This window comes from Teleopsis dalmanni, chromosome 1 (genome assembly GCF_002237135.1).
Source record: "Teleopsis dalmanni isolate 2A chromosome 1, ASM223713v2, whole genome shotgun sequence".
NCBI classification, from domain to species: domain Eukaryota; kingdom Metazoa; phylum Arthropoda; class Insecta; order Diptera; family Diopsidae; genus Teleopsis; species Teleopsis dalmanni.
In genome coordinates this window covers 74,795,462-74,821,134 of record NC_051846.1, presented here as the reverse complement: position 1 = coordinate 74,821,134, position 25,673 = coordinate 74,795,462, and the positions used below count along the sequence as shown (strand labels likewise).

Here is a 25,673-nt window from a genome sequence, read left to right as displayed (position 1 = left end):
TTTTGTACCTAATTAATGATAAATAACTTATATTATGAGGTGTATATTATTTTTTAGGTCTTCCGGCCGATTTTTTTCCACTTACAGGTTGTTTGTTATTATTATTTTTACTTGAAATAAGAGGATGCGTTTCTGACAAAAAAATAAAAAAACTTTTGTATTTTATATTATAAACACAAAAAAAGTAAGTTACCATCTGTTGGGGCATCTGGCAAATTAATATCGTGTGTACTCATTTTAAGTTTTTTTGCACCCATTTCAATATAATCCTGTGTTGTTGATTCACTTTCTTTAGGTATAGTCGGTTCGGCGCCATCTTGTATTGGCCAACCATCTTCAGGATCTTCCACTTCAGGAGCCATAGGTAAAAATTGTAAAGCAGTTTCATCTTCACCATCTTCATCTGATGAGCAAAATGCTGCTACTGGCTCAATTTTTTGTACGTCTACTTCAGTTTCTTCATCATATTTATCATCAGCATTTAAATTAGCAGACTTATCTTCATCTTCTACATCAAACTCTGATTCACGCTCCTCGTATTCAACGTTTTCATCAAGTTCTTTGAAATCTGGAGCAAAAGCCGACCAATTTTCAACTTGATTTTGTGCCCAAATCGACACTAATCCTGAACTAATACTGGCTATGATAGGACGGACTGGATGCCAAACTACGTCGAGCAATAGTTCCCCCTTGGTACCGTGAAGAATTTTTAACAAATTTCCGACGGATTTCTCCCATATGTATAATGCATGTTGACGGGCACTTCCAGCACATATATACTCTCCATCTCCAGAAAAGCAGCATTTCTTCCAGGTCGTTCTGAAAAACAAATTGTTTATTATCCTGCTTATTATTTTTTTACTGCTATCATAAACAAATAAATAAAAACAGTTCAAAAAATGCAAATAAAATTTAAAATTTATGCATATAGCGGAAATAATGAATAGCATACAATCACAATACAAATACATATGCGTTTGGTAAAATATGGACTAAGTGTGCGAGTGAGTTTTTTTCCTTAAATGAAATTTAAAAAATTAATTTTAGCAATTTTCGCTAATGAAATTAACTAATTTGTGTCGTATTGATCTGTTGCGTTGATGTAATCAGATTGCTTAATTTCAAATAAAAAAAATACATAAAAATACTAATTACTAGAATTTGCAAAGTTAAGTGTTTTTGTGATTTCAACAAATTAATAATTTTTTTTGTTTCTATAAATTTGTAAATATTTAAAACAAATTTGTAAATTTGTAAATATTTATTTTTAAACAAAATTTCACAAAAAAGTTTTATTTATTTAATGGTTTGTGGATAAATATATTATTTAAATAATTCATTTTTTCCAAATTAGAGCAGGAAATCAGAACTATATTTCACTTTTGCTGAAAATATATATTTTCGGTCCTATTGTTTCATTGGACTTTTGTGTAGGCTAAACACATCCTTCTTTTATTTGAAAGAAAATAATGCTTTTATTGATTACTCAGCGAAAACAATTTAATATAATACAACAACAACATATAATATTATTATTAATCACATTCCAACTGAAAACCTTTGATACCTTTTCTAAAATCGTTATTGCTAGATTATTACTTAGTAAGTTTCAGAGTACAAAAAAAGATAATATACTAATTCTAAGTATTTCATTATTTTAATGCAAAAATTTTGAGTGCATCTAATTATATACTAATGCAAAACGTGTAAAAAGAATTGTTGCATGCAATATAAATGTTTTATAAATATTAATCAGATAGCAATATGATTAAAATTGTTTATAATGTTAATAAATAGAGATTTAAAATTTTTTGTTGTTAATATTTAATTAATAATATAATTTTTAGTTTTGTAACAAAAAAATTATAATTCAAAAAACGTTCAATTTAATTGTCATGCCTCAAATTCTATAAACATTTTATTTGTTAAAAACTTGTTCAAAATAGACTGCAAAACCATTTCAAAGAATATACTTTAATAATATACTTACTTATTCACCAAATCTTGTAACTTTTGAATTGGTTCCGGGTCACCTTCTATACCCAACGCAATTATTTCTTTAGAATCATAAACTCTTATTACACGATCTGACGTATTTATTAATAATGCACTAAAAAAAATATAATATACTAATATAAATTTCAATTTCATATTGTAGTAGAACTAAAAATACTTACTCTCCTCTTCGAGCAAATTCTATACTTTTGACTGCAGTAGCGCTTGATGAGCCTACAATTATTCGAAAACTTGCAACAATGTCCAGAGTATTTACATCTAAGACAAGAATTTTTCCTTTCGCATTCCCAGTGTAAATATGTTTACCACGACGATCAAATGATGCTACAATATTCAAATCGCCCTAAAATAAGCACAGAAAATATCATTTAATTAAATTGTTAATAAAATATTCTACTTACATCCGAATCTATCGGCAAACATTTATGAAATTCTTTTACTTTTACTAAAACAGCTGCATATCTCATTGGACAAACTAAAAAAAGCTGATCGTTTCGCGGATCGTATTGCACTTTTAAAATTGGAGATGGAAATCGAAACTTATGATCGCATTCACCTGAGAGCACATCCCATATACACACATTATTATCAGTTGAAGCAGATAATAACTAAAACATTTACATTTAATAAAATATCAAATTTTAGGAAAAAGCTTTTAGTACTATTTTTCAAAATTACTTTATGTCCATTTCGTGTCCAACTTAAACTACAAACTGGATGCACGTGTGCAGAAATAATTTTGGCAATCCCTCTCGTTAAGAAATCCCAGATAACTATTCGCCCATCATTACAACCTACTGCTAAAAGTGTACCATACTTATTAAAGGCGCAAGTAACAGCTAAAGATATACAATCCAAAGAGCCGTCAAATTCTTCCGGAAAATTTTGCCCAAAAGATTCTTAAAAATGAAATTTCCATTAGTTTTACAACATATTTATTCATTTATATATAAATCATTTTTTACCTAGTAATTCTAAATTCATTTTTATTAGTTGTTGTATTTCATTATATTATATATACAAAATACAAAATAATAATTAATTTGTTTTTAACTCTACGGTACTATGCTTCTTAGAATATTAGTGTTGTTTTTGCTATCAGCTGTACAATATCAGTGTTGAAAAGTGAATTAAAAATTATTTAAAATATGATTAAAATAATATATTTTTAACATTATTTTGCGAAATAAAAATTTTTTTATATTAGAATTTAACTTTTTTTTTAATATCATACTAATAATACTGCACATAGTAGCAATAGATTGCATATATAAATTAATTTAAGTGTATGAAAACATGCAAGCCTGCATTTTGTGTCACCGATATTAAGTGCGTTGCGGTTTCAACGAAACAGACTACTTTAATATCATTTTTTATTTTCTACATTCAGTCATTCATTTTCTACACGTCTCGCTTTTGTGAAAATGAAGTAGTGAAAATTTTACTAATTTTTTAATTGTATTTTAAATGTAAAATTTATTTAGTTTTTAATTATTTAATGAAAATATTATCGTTTACATATATATATAAATAAAAGTAAATTAATGATTAGAAGAAATTCCCCTAAAGTAGGCCAAACAAAAAAGAAGTCAAAGTAGAAATTTTTCGTTCGTTCAGTTTGTAAATTGTGTCAACGCGAAGTGCTCAATGATAAATTTGTATGTGTGTTGTGAAAAGTAAATTGTACTACAATAATTTTAGAGAAATTTTTTTAAAACTAAATCCAACTCAGAATATATTTTTAATTTGAAATAAAATTAATTGAATGAAAATAGTCAATGGAGACTACGCAAAATTCTGTATAAAGTGTAAAATTCTTTGTTTTAATCCAGTACTCCCTTGAACGGAGCAGCGTAATACTTAACGCTGGCAGTGACGTTGACTGCAACGGCAGTCATGATGCTTTGGATGAGCATGTAAGACAAGAGGAATGGGACGTTAACGACGCAAGCAGTTGCTTTTCGTTCACTCGAGGCCATCCATTCAGTTGTTGTTTTTAACTTTATTTTTTGCGCTTTCTCATTTAAATCTTTTACATTTTGGAATTGATGAATTTTTATAAAATATATATATAAAAAAGAAATGTTTAAAATATTTTACTGTTCGTCCAATCTTATTGTCGTTTGTAGTGAACATATATACTCATAATACAACTAAGCATGTGAAACGCAGAAAATAATTACTCATGCAACGGGTAACAATATATAAATTTTTTAAATATATAAATAATCAAAACGAAAATTAAAGGAAGGCGAACGACCAGCAAATCAAAAGCAAACAAATTACCACGAAAAAATTATTGTTCTGTTGAAAGTCAAAGTGAAGTTCAATTGCATCAAAGACGCAAATACAATATACATATCCGAAAATGCGAAAACAGCGGACTGTCTCTTTTGATAACGTAATACGTTTTCCAGTGTCTGCCACATTTTTTAGTTACTACGAAAATGTTTTCCGTTCCATTTTCGGTATAAATAATAACTTTCGAGTGATGTTTATATAAATAAAAGGAAATTTACAAAATACATTTGCTGCTTTAAACGTGGTGCCCATCGCATCGCATTACCATACCACCACAGCTACGAACAGTGGCTCTTAACACGAGAAAAAAAAATAAAAAAATAATTTTTCAATATCGCTCACAAGTAAAGTGAAATCCAAGTTTAGTGACTAGCAAAAACGTAGTGAAAGAAAAAAATACTGGTTCCGAACAAACAACAACAAAAACAAAGAACATACATGTACATATTTTGTGAATTGAGACGAAGAAAGCGGTGAAACGTACCAAACGAACGGACAAAGTGAAAACAAGAAAAATAGCGCCAGAGAAAAAAGTGTAGAACAAACTTTCCTCTATCTGTCTGGCTGTCTGCGGGGGAGATTAAGAAAAGTCAATCCTAGCAGAGCAGTCGGCAGTTTTGCAGAGCAGCATAATTATTAATTACAATAATTATCGGTTGAGCATGCGTGATTATTTTGATAAATTAAAAATTAGTTAAAATCTCCTCCTGGTAAGTTATGTATTTCTCTTAAAAAGCGAAAACAATATCAGTAATATTTCTTTTGAAGTAAATCAAAAAATAAAAAAGTTCGAAAAATTATTTACCAATCCAATTATACAGGATGTGTTAAGTTTACCATATAATGTAGTTCACGAATTCTCCCATTTGGAGTACAACTTAATACCTTCACAAAATTAATCGGTGATTGATTCGTAAATAATTTAAAAACATTTACACGAATAATTGAAAATTATTATTATTATTTAAATTTACGGTTGTTTATTTACTCTTTGTATCTTTGCTATATATAAAAGAAAAACTACCAGTAATTATGATTTAATTCAGTGCATTTAAAACTTATTTATGATTACTTCCGATCTTCAACAATAAACACTTCTTATGGGTTGACAAAGGATGTATTTCTTGTTTTCATTGACTTACATATGTTAAGTTACGTCTCTTAAGATAAATAAGACTATTAGTCTTAAGACTAATAGGCCCTTTTCTTCATTAACTTTTGAATATATAAAATTTAAGACCATGTGCGAGTTCAAGTAAATTGAGGTAAAGTAAATTAAAATTTCCTGAGGATTTTTTGCACTGCACTTATGTAAATATTTATTTATTTATTTATTGCACTTATTTATTATTTTTGGTTAAAAGATTTCAAATTGGTTTATTTATTTATTAAACATCTTATAAAATTTGTACAATGGTAACACTTAATTTATTTAATTTTTATATATTTTACTCGAAATTCTGGTAGATACCAACATTCGCTACCATACCGACATAATTTACTATTTCCCTGCATTTACCCTCAATTTATTCGAACTCGCACACGGCCTAAGTAATATCAGAATTAATGTGAATTTAATTGGTAGATATACTGAAATTTTTTACCGTTCCATTAATGTATTGACTGAAGTTTATATTGTCGTCTTAAATAAATCACATTTTTTTATTATTATTTTTGATTAAATGATGAAGATAGAAGTTCATTAATATTTATCTAGAACTGACGAAGGTTTAATTTGTCTAAAAAAATAAGTTCATACAAAATCTTGAATTACTAAAGAAAAAATTTTTAACCCACTGTTAAAGCTAATATAATTTAAGTTCTGTTAGAGCAATATTAAAGTACTGATATCAACATTTTTTGTCTTTATTTTAAGCCAAGCTATATTTTCTAGACACATAGTGACAAATTTAACTTGATCTTAAGACCCGTGACCGTGACGCTTTATTTTTTCTTTAGTTTGCTTGTTATTTTATATTGCTTTTAAACATAATAAATTAATAAAAATAATAAAAAAAATTTTGGGGTCTTGTAAAGTTTCATAGAAGTGTCTTTGGCTAATGAAGTTTGGTAATGCAGATGAAACAGTACTTGTCCATTTATATAAAATAGTGACTTTAGTTTTGATCTCAAAGTACAATATGTGATAGAGATTTTTTTTGAATATATCTTACAATTTGTCAGAGTAACAAAGACAAGTCAAAGTTGAGCTATTGTTATATATATATATTATTATATATTATATAATATATATATATTATTATAAATTATATAATATATATATATTATTATATATTATATAATATATATATATTATTATATATTATATAATATATATATATTATTATATATTATATAATATATATATATTATTATATATTATATATTATTATATATTATATAATATATATATATTATTATATATTATATAATATATATATATTATTATATATTATATAATATATATATATTATTATATATCATATAATATATATATATTATTATATATTATATAATGTATATATTATTATATATTATATAATATATATATATTATTATATATTATAATTATAATATATTTATATATATCTTTATTTTGTAATGTATAAACAATTAACAAGTCAAAACAATAAGTGTAATGAAATTATTTCACCTAATATGATTTATTTCATTCTGTATAGGTGTCACAATGCTAGTATGTATTGAAAATATATGATCAAAAAGTTTTTACTACAGGTAAATAAGATCTCCACTAACAGTACCATTGGTGTTCATGATCTTGTGAAGGAGAGAAGTATTCCAGTAGGAATACACCAAAAATTTTAACCATAATTCTTTCATTGGATTTCATAATTTTGTGAAATATAAATATTTTAACTTGATCATAGAAAGAAATACTTATTATAATATTGTATTAGGTACATTTCTGGGTAAAGTCTTGAACCACCACCAATGAGTCAGTTAATATTATTGACTGTTAATATCACATATCTTTTTATGGAAATGTGTTTTTGCAATATAAGTAGTAAACTCATATTACAAATGAATAATAAACTCATATTGCAAACTACATTTCTAAGTATATTGGCTAATTAAATTGTGGGATATTGCTTATGTCAGTATTGTCTATATTGTTGCTAAAATATTATATCTGTTACTTGAGCAAAATCCGAAACATTTGGAAAAACAATTATGTATTAATTGATACTAGTTAATCATATACATAACACAAACGTCACGAGTACTCTCAGCAAGTTATAAAAATTTCTATATGATTACTATAAATTGTGCACTAATATTCCAACAGGAGGCGAATTTGGAATATTATCTATTATTTCTTGACATAATACCATCTTTACTGGTATTAGTAAAGTTTCATCACTATATGTTAAGCATGATTCATGATATGTTGAGCATGTATTTGATAATTTAATGCACTGTTTCCGAATCAGAAAAATGTTTACCGTAAAAGACGTACAGATGTCGGTTACAAAAATATAAACAATGATATGAAGTTTGTAGAATCCTGTTCATCACCATTAGTTAGTGGTATATATTGTATACGCATTAAAATTGTTTCCAACCAAATACATAAATCATGTTACAATAAAATAAAAATTTTGAGAGAACTGTTAGCACATCAATTCTTTCTTAATTTAGAATAATATATTCATAAGTAACATAATCGAAATGCGAGAGAAATTAAAACTACAATTAAATACATTATTTTATATAGTTTATTCATATTAAATACACTTTTGATAATTATTAAAAAATGAAATACCAAAACTTTCACTATAAAAAAAGTTGAATAAGATATCCTCAGGTTAGATAATACATCTGTAATATAAAAGACATTTACTGACTTATATCTCCGCATAGATTCGGGATAAGGTTCAATACAAACCTTCCATCCAATTTCGACACATTCTCCTTCTTTCCCCTTCATCTCCCCTAACCCCTACCCACTCACTTCACTATTCATGTAATCGTCTTGTGTGTCCTTTCATATTATCTGCTTACAGGTCCCTGCGGGTTACAACAACAATAACTGTCTCATATTATTCATTCTTTCCGATTTAGGGAAGAGAAATAGAGATTACGTTTCTTATTTTAAAAATCATACTAGTTCTCAAATTAATGTTGCAAACCTTTTTGAATAGAATGTTGATAAATTTATGTTTAGGATAGCAATAAAGTAAATGCAATACATTCTGCTGCTATTCATCGTCGTCGCAAGTTCAATAGCGGTCTGTTGCACATTTAACTTTTTATGTACAACATTTAACCTTTTATATAACTTTTATACATTACATTCGCATGTTTTACTATTAAATATTGTCCCGTTAATACTACTGAATGATATTTTTAGATGCATACGCATTCGATATATACTACCACCAGTGACGAAGGTGCACAATAGATCAAACTGGTCGCAGTACATAGGGGTCTTAGCCTAACCCGAAAACCTCCAAGTACCATTACCGTTACCACCAGTGACGAATGTAGGAAGTAAAAGGTATCAGATATTAAAGAAACTCTATAACAGCTCTGTTTTAGTCCAGTTCTTTCACACTTTAGCCTACAAGGTTTAGAAGTTAACAGTTTTGAAGGTCATTATAATGACATAAACTATCTATAACGTCAATGATACGCATATCTTAAGTAATATATACATACGTTCATAAACAATTTTCATATAGTATCGCTATTGATATTGATATATCAAGTCCAAAGTATATCCTTAAGAAATATGTTATGTTATAAATTTTAAACTCAAAGTAATATCTTTTACTTATATATGCCTGCAATAGTATAAAATTATTTATTTATTTTAACACATTTATAACTTAATTTATATACTTGCATTTACGTCTAAATACTTGTTAGTCTCTTAATGAATATCTTACGAAAATATATTTTAAAATTAACTTACAAAAATTTATAAGTATAATAATACTTTCTCCCCGAATTCTAATATTATTTCTTATATTTTTCCGCATTTCTTGATTTATGTTTTGATTTTGTCAAAACTTTTCTGTTGTTTGAACTCTATTCTATTTCTATGGGTAAATGGGTTTAGTTTGTAATTGACAGGATCCAATAAAGCGAAAAAATTTCTATATATAGTGTGATAATTACAATATATAGCTTAATTACTTTAGTTTAAACACAATAAAGGTTTTAAACACAATAAAGAAAATAACTTATCAGATATATTAATCAACACAAATTTCATATAAAACAGATATAATAAATAATATATTAATAAGAATGAATAATAAATAATTGTTCTGTTTTTCCATATTGTTAATTTCTGTTTGCTACAGTTTCTACACTATAAAACACATACATTATAAAAACAGAGAACCTTTAATATATACCTATATAAGCAGTTGAATTAAATATTATTTTCTTTAAATTTAAACTCTCAACAATAATAGGTATATAGTTTTTTCCTTTCTCTCATTAAGAATCTGAATTCTATTATATTATCTGTTGTTGAGAAATTTTTATATTCATATTACGTTCTGTTCCCAGAAGTTAAACATGAGAGCTGAAAAACTCGATGTCATTTTACTGCATAATTATCTTAGATTTGATTAAATTATTAATCATAGATTCAGTTTCATTGTTTTTATAGTATTGTAAAAATGTGGATTTTCTCATAATCTGTTAAAGTTCACTTTATGAGGAACATATGTTTTCCGAAACATATTTCTTCATAAAAAACAATCGACAATCTTTTTAATAGTATTATCGAATTTAACTATATATAAATAAAATTAACAAACTCGTGGCTAACACAGAACGTGTTGCTTTAATTGAACTTAACAATCTGTACGACTGTAACGAAATAATTAAAAAAAAATTTGCTAATCATTAGGTTTGCCTTATCGCCAAATGAATTACTTTTTAATAGTAAAAAGTTAAATGCCATATAAGTATGAGTATTACTTATAGTAAACAATAGTCACTTGCCTCTTTGTTTTTATTTGTGAATATATTATATAGGTATGCATATAAGACTATATATACAACACAATTCTTATTTGGTTTTATTTGAGTTCATCATATATTTTAATTTAATCCTATTTGTAATTATTTACATATTTCCCTAATTATATCATTTATGTATTTGAATTTGTCTAAGAAAAAAATAAAAAAATAAAAAGAAAACTAAATATTTGATTCATGATTTTACAGAAACATTTGTCAAAAACCATATTTCACTGTTACATCAGATTTTTTTTTATTTTATGAATATCTCACGCGTACGAAAAACAAGTCAGAGACAGTATCCATCCACGGTTAAAGTAAATTTTAGTCAACCTAGGTTAAGGAGTAGTCGGTTGTCTATCCTCCCAGTACAGTTATTCGCATGCGCTTTTAATTTAAGAGAACCTTGTTCTGACGAGATGTAGCAATCAAAAAATTTTTTATTTTGAAATGTACTTTTTACGTATATTTCTGTTTTTGTTATAGATCTATATCAATAGGTCTGCGTGTATGCTCGAAATTGCGAAATTCAATTATAAAAATAGCAAATATCAGTTCTATTATTGTATAAATTTAAAAGTCTTTAAAATTTTTAATTTCTAATTTAATCTTAATCAACAAAAAAAATAATTTCAAATCTTATTGCTGAAGTAAACTTATTTTATTGTTGTATTTCAAAGTAATATAAGGATTCTGCATAGGAATTACAATCTCTAACTTTTTGATATCTTTTTTGTAGAATGATTTATCTTTGCTCTTAAAATAGATCCAAGTTTCAGAAATCAGTAATCCCTGGAGAAAATATCGACTTGTGACTTACCTTTTTGTCCGGTGTGAGCAAACGCGTCACCCACTTCAAAAGTAACTTTCACTTGCACAAATTTTCGTATAAGTCATAGAAACACTACCTTTTGATATCCATATGGTGTCTTCTATATCACGTAACTGCTTTACGCGCCTTCAAAACTATTCAGGTGAATATTTTATGTTGTCCGGAACAACTTTGGGTTAAAGTGGATGAAAGTAAATTTTGTTGAGACAAAAGATGTAGAAGAAGAAGAAAGAAGAAAATTATGTATTATCTTTTCAATTATTATAAGAATTGTGGTCTATTGAAGTTTCTCGTTTTTAACATGATGCAGTGCAGTGTATAGTAAATTGCAAAACTAAGTTCTGTAATAAGTATCGCCATATAGGTAAGAGGATTATATTAAAACTATGATTAGTAGATTATTATCTATTTTATAATTAAATATTACTTAAGACCATGAAAAGGCTTTTCTTATAGTAGTATTACATGTTAATACAAAGCTATAGTAGTATATGAATTATTATATGTGGACTCTTACATAAGAGATTACTAATTTTTGTACTATAATAGAAAGCTTTAAGAAAATTTGCAGACACCTCTTGATAAAACATAATTAATAACATAATAGGTTCGTTGTCAATATATGTGGTGCCAATTCATTTTTATGTTAAATTGTAGTTTGTGCTTAACTGATCCATTTTTTTTTAGTAGTTTCTGTCCAAATTTATTTCAGGTCAATATATTATGTGTAGTAGCATTACGAAGTCTTAGACCAGTAGTCAGTTAAAGAACAACACGTATATTCCTACCATATATTTAAAAAAGTAAGTACTTGAAACATGACTTGTACAACTATATATTTAAACAAATGTATGTGTAAACATGTATAACGATTTGTAATTAACACAGGGTTGCAATTGTTTTCATAAACAAGGATATATAAATCTACCCAAGGATTTTTGTTGGTTCTAAATTTTGTTTGCGTGTATTTGATTATTATTAGGTAGTAAAATTATTATTTTACCTCACTACAAACCCATAATTAATTGAAAATATCTGGTCAATCACAGTAACTACAACCAAAACAACAATTACAAATATTAACAGGTTTCAAAATAATACTAAATAACGTCCGTCATTAAGCAAGAAGACATATCTGTCTTTTTAAATTGGTATTACATTTTGTAATCAAGTTATCAGATGAGAATATCCTTAAAGATAACAAGCTTAAACAAAGCAAAAATAAAAGTTAATTATATGTTTGTATAAAGATTTTAGAGAATTTATTGTATAAATATAAAAATAATTTATTGTATAATTATTTTATAAAAAGATATGTGCTCTCATAAAAAATATTAACCAAAAAAGGTAGTTATCAGGAAAGTGATATTTGATACAGCATAAGAAATACTATATCTTATTAAAATGTATTAGTAAGATATATCTCTACAATTCAGTTTTAAAGGAAAAATATTTAGTTGTTATTATTATACTTAGTTCACTGTTACTTTATAAAAAAAATTTAGTTTTATATCAGTGACAGTGACGCGTGCCCTATCTGAAGAGGTATGCGTCCTTTCAGACGAAATATAATAGAAATGTTCTACGATTTGAGCTGCAAACTTATAAGCACAACTAACAACTATAGCAGCAAAGAGAAGGAAATTGATTGAGTTTTCATAGACAATTTTATTTAATTATTTTTGCTAAAATTTTAATCTTAAAATATATATACCATATGTGGAAATGTAATAAATAATATTAATTCTCAATGTAAAGATAATTAATAAATTTATATATATTATTTTACATTTTGCAAATTATGTTAGGGGTGAGCGCCTCCGCACCTTAGACCAGTAGTTACGGAATTATATGTACAGTCAAACTTCCCTATAATGAACTCGTTGGTGCCTATAATTTCGTTATGGAGAGGTGTTCGTTATAGAGAGTTCAAACAAATTTTTTTGTTTACTTTTTTTTTTGCATTTTGCTTAGAATTATGTGCGTATGTATTTTAACAATATATTTAATTCATGTTTATTTATATAAGCATACATAACATTAAAAACATTAATCATATATTGGTTTGTATTAAAAAAAACTATTTTTAATTAACTTTTATTTATTTAATTTATTATTATTTATTTAATTTATTATTATTTATTTAATTTATAATTATTTATAATTTAAATTTTTATAACTTATTTTATTTAACTTGAAATAAGTCTATTATTTTTGCTTGTTTCGATATTTGAAGTTTTTCCTTATCAAGGAACTCTTCCAACAAGTTAATCGACTCAACAATACTTTTGATTCCGCAAATGTACGTACTATTGTCTAAATATCTACATTTTGTTCATGATATTGGTCTTCTTCATCTGAATCTATAAACTTTGAAATTATGTTATAATGTGTTAGATTAATAATTCTAACATTTTCAATAACACATTGCAAAATATCTTCATTCGTAGTATGGGCATTGTCTATATTTATAATATCATCTAAAGATACACCGATTATATCAACGGTGCATTTCATCCATAGTTCTTTTAGACACATGCAATCTTTCGTAAAAACATCATCCTTCCCAATTTTACACTGAATAACATATACACAAGCTCAAACCGAGTATGAAACAGCTTGCAAAGAAGTTTCTTATAAGTTAAAACATGTTGAGTGTTTAACTTGCATCTGAATAAACTCGTTATGGAGAGCTTTTTATTTTGGCATGCAAAAATTTATTTACGTACCTGAAAAACTTCGTTTAGAGAGGAATTCGTTCAAATATGTGAAAAAATACCATTGTGACTTCAACAAAACTTCGTTATAGAGAGGAATTCGTTTTAGGGAGGTTCGCTATAGAGTGGTTTAACTGTATATGAACGGATTTCAGAAAGCGTCTTAATCCTATAATGTAAAAGAAGAAGAAGATATATGCCAGAAATCATAATATCATCCAATAGAGATATTTTGAGTCTGGTGCTTGAGAAAAATACGGTTACAGATTTTAGACTGAAAATAAGAAATAACATCTAATATAACATCTATATTTTAAAAAGTATTGAGTGTCCTTAATTTATAGCAATATACATACATATATAGGAAATTATTATTACTAGCTTAATAAAACATAATAGAGGACACAGTTTTATGACAGAAAAAAAGGATATTTGAGGATATAATATTATCCATTTACCTAGTAATTTTTTTCTAAACATAAATTTGGTTTTTTTGAAAAAGATAAATAAGTTCTGGTAGTGTTTGTTTAAGTATATTCTGAAATGAAATACGTCTTCTTTAGCAATTGTAAATAAAATTAATGTTTGAATTAAAGTCAGCATTGTATGTGACAATTTTGTATATAATTATTTATTTGTATTTTGCTGTTTTATCTAAGTTTGTGAAGTATTTACGAATGCCTCGCAGAAAGCAAGTTGTTTGCGTTACCTTCAATAAACAAGGTCAATTTATATTAATTTTATGCAATAGTGTAATCGTTTCATTGCCTGTAAAAAACTCTTGGAATTATGCACGTTTATTGTAACATATTACACAATAAATAAGTGAATATTTACATATTTGCATTAACTTGAATATTTAAAGGAAAAGTGCATTTTTCGTAGAAAACCAACAAGATAAATAAATATTTATAAAACCTTTAAAAATAAAAAATATATGTGTATATAGTAAAATATAATAGTACATATGTAACAGTTTTTTATCATTGACAGTTGTTTAAATTATGTATGTATTAATTAATAAAGGGATATTAAAGAAAATAAATAGACATATAGGTAGTGCTTCTATTGTTTTTATTGTTTTTTGTTTTAAGGATTACAAGTAAGTATACATAAATATTGAATATATTTTTGGGTCTTGAAACCAGTAGGCTAAAAACATCCATAAAACGAAATTATGTACTCCATCTAAGTATATAACAATATATCCATTGTACCCAAACGTTGTTCAGTAGGCACGTATATACATATATAGGTTTTGATTACTAATTATCGATCTTTGCAGCTTATGCCAAAAGGAAGAGATAAAATGAAGAGGTAGAAGTTTTTACAAAAAATCCCCTACACTGTTTACAAAGATAATGATGTCAAATATTACAAAATAGACATTTTTTAATATTGATTGACTACAGTTAAGCCTTATATAAGAATTTGGCACAGATATACACAGAGAATAGTGATAGTACCAGACAAGCATTAAGTGCCTAAAATAAAGCCCCCCTTAATTCTTTTTAATTACATTTGTATTAGCTGTGAAAGACAAAAAAATTTGCAATCAATGTAAGTAAATGATCTGTTATTATTAAAATTGTATTGCAATAAAATAAAAGTAAATTTTTTTATTCTAAGCACCAAAAACAGCTGTTTTCAAAACTGTATATTGCGCAACTGCAATACGAGAGTTACAAAAAACATTACAATAGACCATATGTTCATAGCGACAATAAGTTGATATTAGTTACAAAGCAAACTCCTTCAAATCGTTTATTGCGGAGAGTCGTAAAGTCAGTGATCAACTTTATTTAAATGTATAAATTACAACAATAAACAAACCACAGTAGTTCCAAAGTGCTAGGAAAGCGCGATAAAATAAAATAAGGGACCAAGCACTTGATTTGAGTATATCTGCATAACAAAAAAATAAATAATAACAGCCAACGTTTAATAATAATATAAACAAATCAACAATTACCAAAGTAAAAACAGTTATAAAAAGTATAAATAATAAAAATAAGAGAAGAGATTACAAGTGCTATTTGTATTGAGAATTTCTGTATAAACATTTTAAATATTAATATATTAGCCCAGACATATATGCAAATCATATATGTCTGTTGTACACAAACCTGCAAATCTATATTACAATCGATAGTTCTTAAAAGTTGTGCCTTTATCTATTTATTATAATATATTGAATTTTCATTGTGAGATATTTCAATGACTCAAATATTATGAATGTTTAAAGTATATTTATTAAAAACTATAATAAACTTATTTATTATTTTGGCAACATCCACTACCCCTATAATCTATTCAACCTAACCAACATATGTTTTTTTTAATTATTCTATGAAATGAGAATACATATTTATATTCTTTTGTACTATTAAAGAGAATATACCTTCGGCGAAATCTTATTTTGTTAAAAATGTGTATTCATGTGATTAAGTGACTTACTTAATTTTAACGAAAAATATAAAAATTGAAGAATTACAAAAGACAATGAATTATCAGTCAATAGCACGGAAAAAATTCTGTGAATTACTGTATAAAATCACCAATTAAAAAATATATTCGCACGTTTTTAAATACTATTTATTTATATATAAAATAAAAATATATAATATATTAATTATAAAATGGGATAATTAATTGATCAGTTAAATATTTGATTGATCAGTCTGATATTTTGATTATCGTCATAAAAGTAATAGTAAAATTTTTATTTATTTAAAACATCAACTATTCTTGAATTTTAACTGGTTTGAAAAGCTATCTGCACTTTTTCAAACTGAAGTATCATGGAGAGTTCCTCAAAGTGAATGGTCTATAAACTATTGCTTAGATATCGGGAAATTGGTTACATAGCTTTTACTCAACTATGAGCAAGAAAAACTTATCGGTCCATAACATTTTTAACACATTTGTTTATGTATTGCCCTTTCATATAAGATTTCGCACAATTGTCATATGCTACATGTGAAGCTGTGCCGTCTCATTATAAGGAACTATGACTAAACCCTAATAACTTTTGTTATTAGTTCTTGGTGCACAAAAGCGTTATATGAAAACATTTTTAAAAGGTTTAAAATTGCAGTATAATTTATACTCTTTATTAGCAAATTACAATTTCAAATATTTTTTGGGATTTATAATAAATTTGATTTTATTTACTTTTGACTTTGTGTATGCAGAAATAGTGGACATCACTGATTTAAAATAGACATTCAAATCTTCAACATCTATAGACCTTCCATCTGGCTCTGTGTTAATCGTTGAAAGATTTTGTTCGATAATACCTGTAATCTCATTTTTAATTTAATGCACATTACAGATTCAAAAATTCTCTCTGTGTTAATCGTTGGAAAGACTTTGTTCGAAAATACCTGTAATCTCCTTTATAACTAAATGCACATTATAGATCCAAAAATTCATTACTTGCAACCAACCAAATGTATTTAAAAACCTGATAAAAAAATATTGTTTTCTTTCGGTTTTCGAGGTCAGTTCTGGTCCGAAGGCCTGGTTTTAATTTATAGTAAAATAAAACATTTGTTAAATTTGTTATGTCACATAGATTTGGGAGCATTGTTCCCTTTTTTTTTTTATTATTTAATTATTGTTCTTTTAATGATGTTGCAAATTGTTTTGTCTCATTATATTTTTTTGTCAATTATATGCTTTATTGAATCTTTCTAAATGAAATTATGAATAAGTAATATCAAATCTTAAAAACTAGTTGAGGATAGAGAATGCTCTTTAAGATATTAATTAAAGAAATCTAAGTTTATATTACATACTTGCTACGGGTTAAGCAGTTACTTTTCCTACTAAGGTAAAATGCCGGGTTGGTGATAAACAGTGTTTAAATGCGTAACTAGTTTCAAATAATACAATACCTTACATCAGATACCTCATGTATATTGAGATCCCTTTGAAAAATGAAGTTATTCACATACCACGGATTATTTACAGTCTGTGCCTGGGGATTTTGTTTTGTAGTCTTTGTAGTTTTTCTACACTTGAGTTGCACATGATTTATTTAAAGTCTCATTTAAATATAATTCTAATTCATTGATATATTTAAGATTTTGTTAGAGCCAAATATGTAACTAGTTATTTTGGCTTTAATTCAACGCTTGTCGTTTTTTCCATTATTTTGCACCAAAGTAAAATTTTTAAAAATTTTATAAGTATTACAATTTCTAAAGATTTATATAAATATAAATTATGCAACAAATAACGCCTCTACAAAGAGTACTATTCTGAAATTTAACAATTAAAAATAAAAAAATAATTAATTAATTCAATTATTTTACAGCTGGACCCTGTTGCACCAACACTTTTCACTTTTCACTTTGCAAAATTTATGAGTGACTTTTTTTTTGCAAAGTAAAAGTGAAAAGCGTTGCACCAAAGACTTAACATAATTTACTTTGCACTTTGCAAATAAAAATTTGACTGCAAAGTCTTTGCATAAAATGCAAAGCAAAGCGTTGCACCAAAAAATTAGATCACTTTCATTTTGTATTGGTTTTTGAAAGCATTTCGATTCTGTATGTATACTTGTTTTTTGTTTGTTTGATATTTTGATGCTATGAGTACATGATTTATGCATAGTATGTACTTATGAGTTTAATTTTTGTTTAAAATAAAAGTATTTTAAATAATATTTTATTTTAATAATTTATATTATTACAATTTGTAATATTTGTATAATTTTAGTACAATTATATGTTATACATAAAACAAAACACAAAATTTTTGTATATGATTTCTTTTATTGACATTGAATCCTAGATAAAGAAGTTGTGTATATCCATAGAGACAATTTTTATACTTTTAATTTATTTTGCTGTTTGAAAAGTTATAGAAAAAGAATTTATATGTAAGGAGTATGAGTTGTTTTAACAACAATTATATTGAAAAACAAAGTTAACAAATATAATAAGTTGCTTTTATATAAAAATTTAGTTGAAAATCTGTCATTATTATTTAATTTTAAAATATTATAAGTTATTAAAGTATTGTTTACTTGTCGCTGTGTATTATCCTAATACAAAAGAAACCTACGCATAAAGGGCCTAAATTATTGATTTTATTTAGAACATTTTTCTTAATTTATACAAAATTACCTTAAAACTAACTTAACTAATTTTACTATCAACGTTAAAATAATATGTTGTCTGTTATCACTAATTTTAGTGAACTATATTATTTTTAATTACATTTCAAACAAGGTTCAAAAAACGACGCAAGTCCAGGCACTTGTGATTTTTTCTTCTATTGTCTTTAGAAATACATTTTTATTATCATAATTAGATACGGATAATTAGATATTTAAAAATGTTACAATGTTAGCTATTATAGGATATTTTTTACCCATGTTTTTTCTTGGTTCATAATTCGGAGAATTTGAACGATAACAGACTTATAATAATAATAAACTGCTCATTATAATAAATAAGTGTTCATGCTTAAACAATAATTCACATAAAATATCTATTTTAAATGTATTATAAGTTTTTTTTAGAAACTGAACTCTTTAATTCACAATTTAAAAGTATTGTCCGGTAATATATCCCTTTAATTATTGCAACTAAATTTATTTCAAAAACAGCAATAATATTTGCTTCAACTAATTTTCAATTTCTATTTTTTTAAAACTATTTTTATTTATTTATTAATGATTTCTTTCATTTTACGCATTGAAAGAAATCACTTTGCAAAATTTGCAAAGTGAATTAATCATTTGCAGTTTTTTTGTAAAGTTTTGCAGTTTACTTTTGCAAAGCGCAAAGTAAAAAGTGTTGGTGCAACAGAAAGTCCAAAGAAAGCAGTTTTTTGTCAAATATTTCACTTTTCTTTTCATACTTTACTTTTCATTGAAAAGTACATTGGTGCAACGCTTTGCATTTTTTGAGTGTTTTCAAAACTTTGCATAACTCAATTCTCAAATTAATGCTTTATGTTCTCAATGAGAGAAAAATGCTCAAAAACTCATAAAAATTTGCAAAGTGAAAAGTGAAAAGTGTTGGTGCAACAGGGCCCTGGTTTATGATTTCATTCTAAAATAAACACAGCAAATGAATTTGTTAATAAAACTTTCACAGCAAATCAATAAAATTCCTGAAAAAAATGTGCAAACATAGAAGTCAAGTACGGTTTTGGGTCAGTTGGTTAAGGTGCGCTGACTCTGAGCTTCAAATTTGGCAGGACACGACTTCAATTCCTGGTACCTGCAGTCTCAAAAAATTATTTACGAATAATTATATATAAGAATTATTTCCAAGACCACTGATGATTCATTTAATTAAAATGATATAAAATGAATTTTTGTTGTCATATTTCACTACTATTCGAAAAACCTCCTTTATTTTATATATATAAAATATAATAAAAATGAAATTAAATATATAATCTTTAATGTGTTATTGAAATGTGCAACAATGTTTTGAAATTTTTTTTTTTTGCTATAAAACGATATAAATAACTCGACTGTATTTATAAATTATAAATATAATCGATAATTGTGAATTTCAATATATTTACTAATTCATTTGCTATCTTTATAACAAAATCTATTTTACTTTGTCTGTGATATACGTATTTCGTTTTAGTAACAACTCGCTAAAGTAATTTAAAAGACAGCAAAACAAATTAGTTTTAAAAAATATCTTCAAATTTCAATTACAACACAACTTAAGAAACTTTATTTAGTAGGTCTTATATCAAGGACTACAACCGGTCAAATGATGTCAACCCATTTGAATTTAACCTATTATTTACGTTGATGTAATCAGAGATTTACAAAAGGGACTAAGCTGACAACATTTACAAATAATAATTTATGTAATATTATTATTATTTGCAAAGTTAATCAAATTTTTCATAGCAGCTAATGCTTATTTTTTATATCTGATCTATTAAAAACCATCTATATCAAATAGTAATAATAATGATTTTCAATTATATATAAAATTGTTGTCCTTAATGATGTGCATAAGTAAACCTGAGTAATACAGTATCTTATAAAACGTAAGAGTGTTATGATATTGGTTTAATACTTTATTAACTTTTAAAATAAATATCAATGTATTTACCAATACCCCAAATGCTCTTATATACACAGATTTTAAAAATAGTACCTCTTTGGGTGAATTATACCACCACATCCCAAAGTGAATTTAAACTACATCTATTTAGTTGTGTAATTCAATTGGTATTATATTAATTTGATAAAGATTATTTATATCTATTATTTTACTTAGTACATCAATTAGGGTTAGATTAGGTTACACCGGCGATTTGAGCGAGATCCACTTAGGCCTATAGTCCCATTGTGCTATCGTAGTGCATCAATTAAAAATTAAATAAATTTTGCTTAACAAATCTTCTTTATTTTAAATACTATGTGTTGTTTCACAATCCATTTATAAAAAATATAGAGACAGACTGTCTCCATGCTTGAATTGATAGTAATATGATATGATAACTAGAACAATAAAGAATGTTCATTTTAACTTTGTAGACAATATCATTCAAGTTTAATGTATATTTTTGTGTTATTAATTCTACAGTATATAAGTTATTTAATATATGATAATATAACTTCTTTCACCTTATTAAATCGATATTATAAATACACTCAGAATTTTATTCAATTTCGTAAATACACTACCAAAAAAATAATTTAAAAATAAAAAAAAAATATTTTAATATATTAAATTATTTATTTGAGAAAATCACATCAAATTAATTAATTTGACGTACTTTATTGTAATAATCTTATCTTATTAATAAATTTCGATGTATGTATATATGTATATAATCTTGAGGAAGCACACATGAATGTGCATTTGTTTTCGCTTTGTAAATACATTTATAATTTACTTTATTATACCTTAAAGGAAGCGTTTTACAAAAAATTATTTTTTATCTTTGTTTTTAGATAAATATGGATTTAAATAAACAACATGGATTCATTGAAACCAATGAAGATAGGTCTAGAGCAATGTACTACAACAGGGGAATGAATATGAATGAATCAAGACATCACAGACAATATTTTATACCGGAGAGAACAATAGGCAATAACAAGGCATGTGCGTGTTCAAGCATGCCAGGCAATATAATGTGCAATGAATGTAGAACTAATACAACCACTGAAGATGGTGGTTGGGGTTCTCAACATATATCAAGATCAGATATAAGGAATATTGATACAAAAGGTGCAATTAAACAAAATCCACTTTATATCAACTCAAGTGGCAATAATAATGCATACTGGCAACAAAATTGTTCGACTGCTGTTCCACAAATGGACAGAAATATCTTAGTTAAGCCTTCCACAACTGATACAAATTATAGTTATAAGCAACAATATCAACAATCTGATGGTATACCTAATCATCAACGTGCAAATTCGATTAGTACTTACTGTAAGGAACGTTCCTACAACGAATATACACCTAAGAGTGAAGTCAAAATATCCTACATGCCCTCAGCTACTTCTGCAGCATCAATATATAATATAGATAATCACAATAACAATACAGGTGGTGTACTTCGTTCTGGCAAAACTGATCAACAAGTAATTAATCCTAGTAATATCCTTTCTACAAAGGAACAACATCCAAGTCCTAATTATGCTCGAAAATGTCCACAAATATTTTCACCTGCAGAACAAAATTCTACACATATGAGTTTGTATATGCCAACCCCTCAATTTAGTTCAGATAAATTCATCAATGCTCATAATCAAAAATTACGCATGGAATCACCACAGCACGAATATAGAACATTGAATAATACGACAGTACAAAAACACATAATGTCAGAAAAAACAAAATTGTCAGAAAGTCCAGTACGTTTGTCATCTCCAATGACTGGTTATACAAATGCAAATAAAAGCAAATATCCAAGTAATGAATTGTTGCAGCCAGTTCAGTCAAATATAATGCAACAACAAACGCCTTATAGATCTAATAATGGTCAATCAAGAAATATTGATTATTTTCCACAGAACAATCCCAAGGTGCATGCGCCGGAAATGTCACCCATCATAGCAAAGCAATCTCCTCATGCTGCTTATCAGTATTCTAACTGTACCGTACCACCACCACCACCAACTTCACACATATTACCATTAAGAGGATCAACAAATGATTTAGATTATGTTAAAAAAGAAGATGATCTGTGTGACAGTCTTGGTGTACCAAATCGAAATTTATATATAAATCCTTATAACACTCCACCTTCTTCTGATAGTTGCTATAAAGAATCTTCATCACCTTTTTTGTCTATATCTCATTATCGTGACGAATCACCGCACAGTTACAATAAATATAGTAAATCAACTCAAGAAATTGATGTAGCAAATAAGATCATAAATGTTAATCAAAATACTCCACCGCTAAGTAGAACACCTAGTTTTCGAAATCAGCAATATTATTATGAAACCTCCAGTAAATATGATGGAAGTCCATATGGCACACCATCTCCAGCAGTGGCTACCGTAGCATCACCATCATCAATATTATCTACACCACAAACTCAAACACCACATCACAATGAATACACTTCACCATCACATCGAATGCAGTCTTATCAATCAGCCGCTATTGAAAATCGACGACACTCCAATCAAACGCAAGACAATGTTCCTTCTCACATCGATGCATATGATTTGCCAATTTCGCAGAAGTCTAAAATAAATTGCCCTAATAATATTCCAGCAATACCAAATCAAACTACCGGAATAGTACAAACAGCCCAACAACCCAAGAAATCTCATGTTCCAAAACCCAACTATAAAGAATTAATTAATCAGGCTTACGCAAGGCGTAATATACCTGAGGAGGAACTTAATCTACAAATTATAAAAAAAACTCTAAATGTTGATACCCAAGTTATAAGAACTAATGTCAATAATGTTCCAAGAGCAGCAGCACAAGTTGATAGAGTTCAACAAAGTTCACCGCATCTTGTAAATGTAGTTAACAATCAACCAAATATATCGCCGGCACCAGATACATATAGAAACGAAACGTATCGTCCAGATCTTTTACCACATCATATGCAATCACAAGCGAGAACACCGGTTGGACCTATAATTTCAAATATAAGACCACCAGTAATAAAACAAGAAGAAAAAATATCTAATTATTCCCCCCTGGATCTTTCTATGCGTACAGTGAAAACAAAGGCTGATTCCACTGAATACAAATACAAATGTTATTCGTCAAGTTCTCCAAGCGTTGACTGCAAATATGGTTTGCCAAGAGTAGATTTTACACCTAATTTTTCTATGCATGCTTCTGATAGAAATGTTATTATAAAACCAAATGGACATTCACGAATGGAACAAAATGAGTGCGTTACTTACACATCAGCAGACTTAAGTCACATTCCTGCCATGACTGTGCCGCGAGGTGAACAAACTCCTTTGCCTAAAAAGCAATATAATGAAAGTAATTCACTAATATTTAACAACTCAACCCAATATAAAGCAAATCCACGAAGTGCTGTAATACCAAATGAGCCGGCATTGACTTCAAAAGCTAACTTACAGCGGAAAACCGGTTCTCTTGTAATAAAATCAACAACAAATGCCGTTGTTAGTTGTGATGTAAATATATGCCAAGTACGCCCAAGTGTACTGGAAACAAATCCTTTTGCAACTGTTAAAAGTATAAAAAGTGAACCGAAAATTTCGGAAAGAAATATGTTTGCAGTTGATAAATTACCACCAGATACTAGTATTATGCCTTTACCAAAGACTGTAGTAACTGGTCCACCTTCGAATCCAGGCATACCTCCAATAGATAAAAAAGTTGAACCTGCAACACAATCGAATTATCATAAAGCATGTGAACTAAATCGCAATTATTTGGGAAGGAAGCGTCATTTACATGAATACTCTAATTCCAATCTGAACTATGTTGAACCAGTTTCTAAACAACCGCGATATCAAGAACCGTATTCAAAATTCGAAAATATGCGTTCTGCAGATATATCTGTTATTGCGGTTAATGAGAAGTCTTTAGAAAACGAAAAAAGTAAAACAGCTGAAAAGTCTATCCAGGCTGAAGTTACAAATTACCCACTACCACCTAACCATATAGATATACCAATTGTTAATGAAAACATAGTTTTTAAAGAGGAGCCTGTAACGCCAACTTCAGATGTTGTTCCCATACCAATTACGCCACCAGTTCCAGTAAAAACAGAAACTAACTTTGCTGCAAGAATTAGAACGAAAGCTGAACTTAAAGGATTTACTTTCAATCCACCAATTGAAAATACAGACTCCACACCGCCGATAATATCAGTACTTCCTACTGTAATAAAGGAAGAACCTTCTGTTCCCGTTTCAAACATAGAGTTGCCGTCCATATCTGGTTTAACGGAGGATTTTAGTGCCGGAAGTCTTTTAGATTTTAGTTGGGATAATACATGTAACAATTTTGTCAAACAGTTACTTACGAACAAGAAAAAACCAATAAAGAAAAAATTAATTAACGTGGTTAAAGAAGAAATTAGTGAAGATGACTTGCCTGTTTCTACTATAGTAAATAAAAAGTTATCTATTCCAACAGCAGATGTGCAACGTGAAAAAGATGACTCAATGGATTGTTTGTTAGCAGAGAATAATATTTCTAACATGGAATCTGCCACAACTACTAATTCTCAGATTAAAATGGACACAAATGAAAGCAATAAAACGTCAAAGTCAACATTTCATGAGACTGTTTCATCGCAATCTGCAAATGCGAAAAAGATAGGAAAGTTAGAACGAGGAAAAA

At 27.2% G+C, this 25,673-nt stretch overlaps 2 protein-coding genes across 2 annotated transcripts; one reads left to right on the top strand and one right to left on the bottom strand.

The window, feature by feature from the left end:
* Positions 1 to 46: 46 nt before the first annotated feature.
* Positions 47 to 3,093, bottom strand: LOC119672404 (retinoblastoma-binding protein 5 homolog). Its single transcript, XM_038083439.1, has 7 exons — positions 2,982 to 3,093; positions 2,695 to 2,915; positions 2,418 to 2,624; positions 2,178 to 2,359; positions 1,991 to 2,110; positions 194 to 819; positions 47 to 132 (listed from the first exon to the last, which is right to left on the bottom strand). The coding sequence occupies exons 1-7, from the start codon at positions 2,998 to 3,000 to the stop codon at positions 47 to 49; spliced, it is 1,461 nt and encodes a 486-aa protein (XP_037939367.1). The 5' UTR covers positions 3,001 to 3,093.
* A 192-nt stretch (positions 3,094 to 3,285) lies between these two features.
* LOC119669452 lies at positions 3,286 to 25,673 on the top strand (the record flags this gene model as incomplete). Its single annotated transcript, XM_038079350.1, is given in 2 exon segments — positions 3,286 to 5,027; positions 21,818 to 25,673. A coding segment is annotated over 1 exon segment (3,850 nt), but the record flags the coding sequence as incomplete, so codon positions are not given.